The following is an 8,382-nucleotide window of genomic DNA, read 5'->3' as shown; positions in this document are numbered from 1 at the left end:
CTGGGGGTGTTGATGGACAGCCGGCTGAACATGAGCCAGCAGTGTGCCCAGGAGGCCAAGAAGGCCAATGGCATCCTGGCCTGTGTCAGGAATGGTGCTGTCAGCAGGAGCAGGGAGGTGTTGGTCTCTTCTCACAAGTTACAGCCAACAGGACAAGGGAAACGGCTTAAAATTATGCCGGGGAGGTTTCAGTTAGATATTATGAAAAATTTCTACCACCCTTGGATGTATTTAAAAGCTATCTAGATATGATGCTTAGGGCCATGGTTTAGAAGTGGACCTGGTAGACTTCTGGTTGGACTTGAGAATCTCGATGGTCTCTTCCAACCATAATGATTCTATAATTCTATAAATCAACATAACAGTGAGATTTAAGCTTAGCACCTAGCCACTGAAATCATAGCAGAAAGTGAGAAACATGAATTATGTGGCTACACAAATGAGCCTCTGGAAGAGCCGGAGATGTGAGTGAGCAGCAGATGATTTTTCCTAAAGCAACTGGGGAAGCATTTCCAAATCTAAAGTAGCTCTTATCTCCTGCATCATATTTATCATCAGGGTGTGCTTTGGGTTTTTTTTAAGCAGATGATTCAGTGTAAATAACTAGGATGCAAGACTGCAGGAAGAAGCATCAGACTAATGACAGCCAAAGCAATTTCCTCCTGGGAATGGTATGAAAAATATTAACAAGGAGCCAATGCTGCTCACTGACACATAATCCTAAATCAGCATTACCCCTTCTGACCTCAAAAGACAGCCAAATATTGGAGATCCTTCTCAGGGAGCAGAAATTGACAAAGGAACCAGAAGTTTCTTACTGAAGACATGAGACTGATTAAGTTAAGAGTATCAACTACTCCTCCCTGAATTCTATGGGACTTAAATGAGAGTGGGGAATTTTATTGTGCCCACACAAACACATGAGAAACATCATTATCAAATCTGGTTTTATCCAATCACAGAGTAAGACAAGGTTTTATAATAACTCAGCCAGCCACTTTCTAAATACATTCCACTAACTGCAGCTGCCTATCCTTTAGGAGCCAAAGCTGCTTTCTCGGTGTCAACAAGAGAGATCTGTGCATCTCTATCAGGCATTTCACCCACCTAAAATCTGGTATTTTCTCTCAGAGAAACACTCCTACCCTTAACATTTGCCATAAACATCTGGTCTTCAGGGTACAGCTTTTGTTTAGCTTTTCAATGCGGATTTATACTATGGGTTATAGTCTCTACTGTTCTAGCTGTTAAGTAACTTTAAATACAACCTCGTTTTAGACAGGCTGTAAATAATCTACTGGTTTCTACGGTTGTTTAATAACCTCCACTTCATCTTTTTTTATACGATTTTGAACTCTAATGCTCAAGAAATCCTATCTATAGAGATAGCAAAGGCAGGAAACGTAAGAGGAACCAGTCCCACTTAGGTCAACAAGAAGAGACATTCGGATGAGCCTGCGAGTGTCTCTAGAAACACACTGGCTAAATTATTGGATTATAATATTCCAACATATAATTCCAAGGGTATTCTTTTCTGGAACAACTGCCAATTCTGAAAGCATAGCCAACATCCACATCCATCAATACGCATTAAATTCAAGAGAAGCAGGGACAAGCCTTTGACACCGGCCCAAGGGGAACACAGCCCCGGAGCACAGCGTACACTCATTACTCCTCAGTGTCATTGGTCTCATGCTGATAGAGAGCCAGAGGCTGGTGTCGCCCTGAGTGACCACCTACACCAGCTCCCCCCGCTCCCTGAGGAATGGAGAAACCCTTTACATGGTGCTTTTCATGCCATTATCATGCTTACCAGGATCTGTGAACTGGTACACAGAAGCAGTGAAGTAGTTTTGAAAATAAGGACAACTGCAATTTAGTATGTTTTATATGTACCTACGTTATTTTTCGTGTAATGTTCTCTACATAGAATTGCATCTTTTTTTACAAACGCGTATTAAATTTTGTTTTCTAAAGGCCCTCTTCTACATTATCCTCAGGAACTAAAAAGCCTACAAGAGTCCACACCGCAGAATATCCTCCCGCTTTAACATTTAAGAAGCTTTTCCAGGTGAAGCTGGATTGTGTACGTGTCTCCAACCACACATTCAACTCCAGCTGTTAACCAAGGGCTTGATCTCAGGAGCAGCACTGCTGAACACCACCAAGCTTCATGTCCACCAGTACCCCCAAGTCCTTTTCTTGAGAGCAGCCCTGAAGAAAAGGACTTGGGGTGCTGGTGGATGAGAAGCTCAACATGAGCCGTCAGTGTGCACTTGCAGCCCAGAAAGCCAATCGTGTCCTGGGCTGCATCAAGAGGTGCGTGGGCAGCAGGTGGAGGAAGGTGATTCTCCCCCTCTGCTCCACTCTTGTGAGACCCGACCTGGAGTGCTGCTCCCAGTTCTGGAGCCCAGAGCACAAAAGAGATATGGATGTGCTGGAGCATGTCCAGAGAAGGGCCACGAGGATGATCAGAGGGCTGGAGCACCTCTTCTATGAAGATAGACTGAGAGAGTTGGGGCTGTTCAGTCTGGGGAAAAGGCAGCTCCGAGGAGACCTTATTGTGGCCTTCCAGTATCTCAAGGGGGCTACAAGAAAGCTGGTGAGGGGCTTTTTAGGATGTCGAGTAGTGATAGGACTAGGGGGAATGGATTGAAGCTAGAGATGAATCGGTTCAGATTGGACGTTAGGAGGACGTTCTTCCCCATGAGGGTGGTGAGACACTGGCACAGGTTGCCCACAGAGGTGGTGGAAGCCCCATCCCTGGAAGTTTTTAAGGCCGGGCTGGATGGGGCTCTGAGCAGCCTGATCTAGTGGGGGATGTCCCTGCCCATGGCGGGGGCGTTGGAACTAGATGATCTTTAAGGTCCCCTCCAACCCTCACAATTCTGATTCTATGAAGCCCTGAGTATCCACACGCAGAATCACTCCCAGGACGACCACAGCATACATAACAACATCTAAGCTTTCAAATGTAGAGTAAAATAATATCTTTACGTGATTTTTTTTTTCTGTCTGCATTCATTAACAAAAAATGAAACATCAATTTTTAAGCAAACAAAAGGAGTCTTAGTAATTCCATTACCTCTGACATCCAGTGCTCATTTCTGCAGGTTTAGAGTCATGCTTTATTAATCTGTTTTTCTTGTAACAACTAAAACTAGCTACATGATAGGGTAGTGGCCTAGAAGTGCAAGTAAATACACAAAGTAACTTTAAGAGAAAAATATGTGAAAAATAATGTCTTCTAATACTGTGCACTACTTACAGCAACAACATTTAAAAATAGCTTTAAACCTGCCTGTCCTTGTTTAATGTTATAATATGGGAATTTTGGAGGTTTTTACTTCTAGATAAAGTTGCATTTAATTTTTCCCCCTATTCACATAGTCTGTGGTGTAGAGTGAAACAAAATTCACATAGGAAAATCCCATTTCAAAGCAAAAATCACCGTGTCTAAAATATTAGAAGAGTGTGACTTTGAGAAGCATCTGCACTTTTCAGTTACTAACAATTACTGCTGAATGCTAAGGAAACTAACTTGGACCCTAGAGGAAAAATTCTACAACAGAGCTGAAAACAGCACACAATAAGGAATTCAAAGTTTTGTGTCAGGAGTACATCACAGAAGAAACAAAGCAGATCTCTTGTGTAAATGTTCAAGTTACAGTCAAACACGAGTACTGACTTCCTAAGATGCTCCTTTCTTCTTGCCCATTACTTACACCTTTCCCTGTGTTTTATCATCCTCAAAGACCAGAAAGCACCTTCTGCTACTGGTCAGTTTTGACAAAATTCTTTTACATAGCACACGTTTTTTGGTCAGAATTCAGCTACTTTGGGCCATTATGTCAGACAGTTTGTTGCCCACCTGTAAACGAGCCAGGGCAGAAATGCTGTCATTCGGTCCCATAAAAACAGCAGCTGAAGAGAGACAAGCACAACTTAAGAGGATCTCGGTAGTGGCGGAGAGAAAGAGGAGGGAAGTGACTGAACACTGACTGAAAATTCACATATGCGGAGGAAACTGTGAAGATAACAAGGTTGGAGGGGGAAACAAAATACCAGAAAATAACAAAAAGGAAGAGACTGGAGAATGAGCAAAAGGAACTGTCAGCCAAAATTCTCCTGACCCGCCCTGCCGGAAGGCTGTAATCCAGAACAACAGGATACACTGCTTAATTACTCTTGTTAAAATGTAGTCTAATTATTTTTCTTTGCAGCTGGACAGAATTATATACATACCTACAACCCCAAATGTGAGGCAACCACAGTAGCGTGTGAACACGCCACATTTCCAGGCTGGAAAATTAACACAAGTCATGAGTTCTTCCTGTTCACCTGGACAGGAGTTAGGAGCTACCACACATACAACGCTTTTCTCACATCTACTCACACCAGGACACATTTTGAAGAGGCCCCAGTAGAGCTCAAAATAAGGATATGGGTTTGCAGATAGAGCTACTGCATTCAGGCAGGAAGCAGCAGATCAGTTCTAGCTTATGGTTGACTTGCAGCCGAGGGGAATGTATTCAGAACCAGCAGCTCCTGAGCAAAGCTTCGGAGCAATGAAGTCAGGTCCTGGAGGAGGGAAGCTCACTGGATCACCTTCTGGTCTCTGACTGCCTGCCAGGAAATCACTGCAGAATAAAGCCCACACCTAAACAACTGCTTACATAATTCTACGTGCATACACCACGGAATTCAGTCTTAATGCTGATATAAGAAGTATTTAAAAATCAGTTACTGTACAGGTTAACCTGTTGCTCTCCTCTTCTGAGGTATCAGCTGAGGATAATGCTTGTTGTAACAATTTTGAATTCATACTCAAGACTACATTTCCTCAACTTTTATTGCAGTCACTCTCCTTAGAAATACATATATACATGAGAATACACAGTCTACAAATCCAAGTATCTAACAAAAGTTAGCAATGTCAAAGATGATGCACCAGCCTGCAAGAGCTTGCTCCAGTCAACAGCTGTTGCCTGTTTCCACTGTGACACTTTGTATCACAGCAGAATTCTGCATCTAGAACACTGGAACAGGGAACACAAGCAAAGAGAAGTGTAACGAACACACAGAAATTGCTAAAAGCTGTCACTGTCACACTTCACACATTTTAAGAGAAGGACATGGGTCAAAACCTGAGATTATTCTTCAACGGCAACTAGAAGACGAGGTCCTAGAAAATCTCAAAATCCTCACTAATTAAAAACACCTCACAGTTATTCCTACATTTAGATGTGACACCCTAAACAAATGCTTCTTTACATTTGGAACAAAAAGAAGAGAGTAGAAGTAGCTGCTTTCTGGTTAGCAGCATATGTTCTAGCAGCTATAGCTCAAATCTACAGTTTCTGGGATACCTTTGCCTTAAAATGAACATCTGTACATTATGTACACTGTTATACTTCAAATGGATCACAAGTTATCATCCCTTTCTTGGTGCCAAGCAAAAAAAATGACCCCAAAACAATGAAAGCAGGTAGAGCCTGCACCTGAAGCACAGCTCTAAATATCCAGCTATGTCGCAGTCAGTCCCTGATAAAATAAAGGTGAGTAAAATTAAGCAAAAGTTTAACACACTTATAAGGAGCTCTGGGCAACTTCGAAAGACTCCCAAGGGAAAGCAAACTGAATAGCATTATTAAGAGCAAAGAGGAAAATGTAGATGTCTAAATGAAAAAAATAACCCAAAGAGCAGGAGGAAAAAAACCCCACCCTTTAGTTTCACAGGATTCCCTGACACTGACTCCTCCCATTTATTTCTCCCTGTATCTCTTGCAAGACAAAACATTATTAGAGGTATTCTTCCTTTTTGAAGTGGCCAATAACAGTTTCATCAGCAATGTTGCATTAGCTCCTGAATTAATTTCACTTCCTTCATTCCATAAGGCATTTACCATCAGTTCTTAGTGCACACCTTTTCAGCTGTGAGGTGAACGACAACGGGTACAAGCTGGAACATAGGAGGTTCCACAAAAATATTAGAAAAAACTTTTTCACTGTGAGGGTGACAGAGCACTGGCACAGGCTGCCCAGGGAGGTTGTGGAGTCTCCTTCTCTGGAGACATTCAAAACCCACCTGGATGTGTTCCTGTGTGACCTACTGTAGGTGATCCTGCTCTGGCAGGGGGGCTGGACTAGATGATCTTTTGAGGTCCCTTCCAACCCCTGACATTCTGTGATCCTGTGAGGATGAGGAGAGCTAGAAAAACTCCACAATCTAAAAAACTGTCAAAGAACCAGCAACCGAGAGCCCCACTATCCTGACCCGGGGCCAGGAGAGTGTCTTCTACATAATCTCATATCTTTGTAAAAGGAGCACAGAGCAGAGTACACACAACATAAAGCTGTAAAACAGTGTCTTGAAATGCCTGTGGCCATAATCTCTGGGTTAGGGATGTAATAAGATATTATAGCATAGCCCAAAGAAGGATTACTTCTTTGTAGGCTTTAAATGAAAGCAATGATACCCCTAAAAATAACGTACTTGCTTACATATTATTACTGTTTATATTACTGATTTTCATTTGAAGACAAAAATAGTATTTAACATCCAAAAACACAAATTAATTTAATATGATTTATCTTGGTTCCGCGGAATGCGCTTTTGCCTATTAAAAGACATACAGCTCACCTTTTAAACTCTTCTGTATACTGTTTTTCCCTTTTAGGAGCTTGGACCACTTTATTGCTCTTCTAGTGAGTACCACTAGATATCTGGAAAAAAATGCTTCATAGGACGCATAATCAAAGTCTTCCGGCCTTTCAAACCCATATGGATCAACCCTACGAAATAAAAAAGAATTCTTGTACAAATGTTTCTACATACCTACAGCTGAAAAAAAATACATGCAAGCATGCTTTAAATAACTTCCAGCTGCTACTTCTAAACGCAGCTCAAAACTCCCTCCTCCCAACAAAAATCTACTTTATACAAACCACTATACTCCATTTAGCACATCAAAGCTATTTAAGTAAATGAATTTAAACATGCACTGTTCAGTCAGTTTTACAGATTTCACTACTTTTATAAGAAGTTTTTAGAGCAAAAGATCCATTGTGCAGAAGTCTGTGATGTATTTTTCTCCACAATATGGACAAATAGTTGAACAGTAAGAAGGTATAGCACAACTGCTCAAATATAGTCAAAATGCACTTTCCACACAGTTCTGCATTGAAAAACAACACTAAAAAGCACAAGTTTCAAAGACTCTTTTTAGAAGGGGCAGTTCCTGAAATTAACTTCATGAAAATTTACAGCTTGGAAAAAAAACCACAAATCCTTGTCTCAGTCAAACTTCTTTTCACGCAGTATCAAAAATGCTTGTTCTATTACCTTTAACAATTTTTCAACATTAAAGCATGCTATCTTGGGCAGCGTGCCACTGATGGCATTTCAGAACTGCAAGTCTGATTCTGTTCTAGCTTGATATATCAAGTCACCTTGCTAAACTAGATTTATGGCAACTTCCCCGGTCACTTTACAGCTGCCAATTACCACCTGAGTACACAGACTCATAACCTTCCTAGAAGTTAAACAGGCAGAGGTGTCTGTCCGTGCAGAAAAGCCAGGTGTCAAGGCTTAACTTCCAAAAATACTGCCCATTTCATTCACGGAGAAGAGATCACCCATGGGATGGCACCAGCACAGCCTTGTGTAAACTCTGGCTCACGGGATCATCACGGGCAGTAAAAGCATGAATCAGAAGAGGAATATTTTCATACTGAGAGGCGTCCCTGCCCATGACAGGGAGGTTGGATTAGATGATCTCTAAAGTCCCTTCCAACTTAGGCCATTCTATGATTCTAGGAATATTCTAATTGGTATTACCTAATAGGTAGTTAAAAAAAAAATCACCTTTGGACTCATGCAACTAATCAAATTTGACACACAGGTGGGAAAAAAACCACCGAAATGTCTGACAACGGGTTCCTCCGAAGACACACAACGCGAAAACACTCAAAGATTTCCCAACGCCTCCGTGAGCGCACATTTCATATCTGTGACTGCGGCTGCTCCAGCAGCGAGTGTGGATCAATTCCACGTTCAACCTCATTCCCGAGGCAGAAAGGGGGGAAAAAATGAGGAGCCAGGAAGGACGTTTTAAGGAATTTACCTGCCCTAACCCGCCTCCAAACCCACCCTCCACCACGGCTCCTCTCGGCGAGACACCGGCAGGGGAAACAAAAACGAATAATCAAAAAATAAACAAAACTGCTTTAAGGGACTAGCAAAAGAAATAACACTGCAAGGTGCTCGGTTACCCCTCGCGGCTCGCTCCCTCAGCCAAAGCCCTTCAGATTCACAGAAAAGTTGTTAAAAAAGTGGTATTTTCATGAGTGACCCCCGCCCCGAGAGGGGCGCCCCGTACC

At 42.1% G+C, this 8,382-nt stretch overlaps 1 protein-coding gene across 1 annotated transcript in view; it reads right to left on the bottom strand.

The window, feature by feature from the left end:
- Positions 1 to 6,795, bottom strand: part of GRTP1 (growth hormone regulated TBC protein 1) — a gene marked incomplete at both ends in the record, with an annotated part of 33,006 nt that extends 26,211 nt beyond the window's left edge. Inside the window, one exon of the mRNA XM_009873454.1 lies at positions 6,644 to 6,795. Within this exon, the coding sequence (XP_009871756.1) occupies positions 6,644 to 6,795 (152 nt within the window). The remainder of the gene's footprint in view (positions 1 to 6,643) is intronic.
- Positions 6,796 to 8,382: the final 1,587 nt, after the last annotated feature.

Source organism: Apaloderma vittatum, unplaced genomic scaffold (assembly GCF_000703405.1).
Source record: "Apaloderma vittatum isolate BGI_N311 unplaced genomic scaffold, ASM70340v1 scaffold13277, whole genome shotgun sequence".
Taxonomy (NCBI): Eukaryota; Metazoa; Chordata; class Aves; order Trogoniformes; family Trogonidae; genus Apaloderma; species Apaloderma vittatum.
The sequence above is the reverse complement of the archived record's forward strand: the minus strand, read 5'-3'. Positions and strand labels throughout refer to the sequence as shown.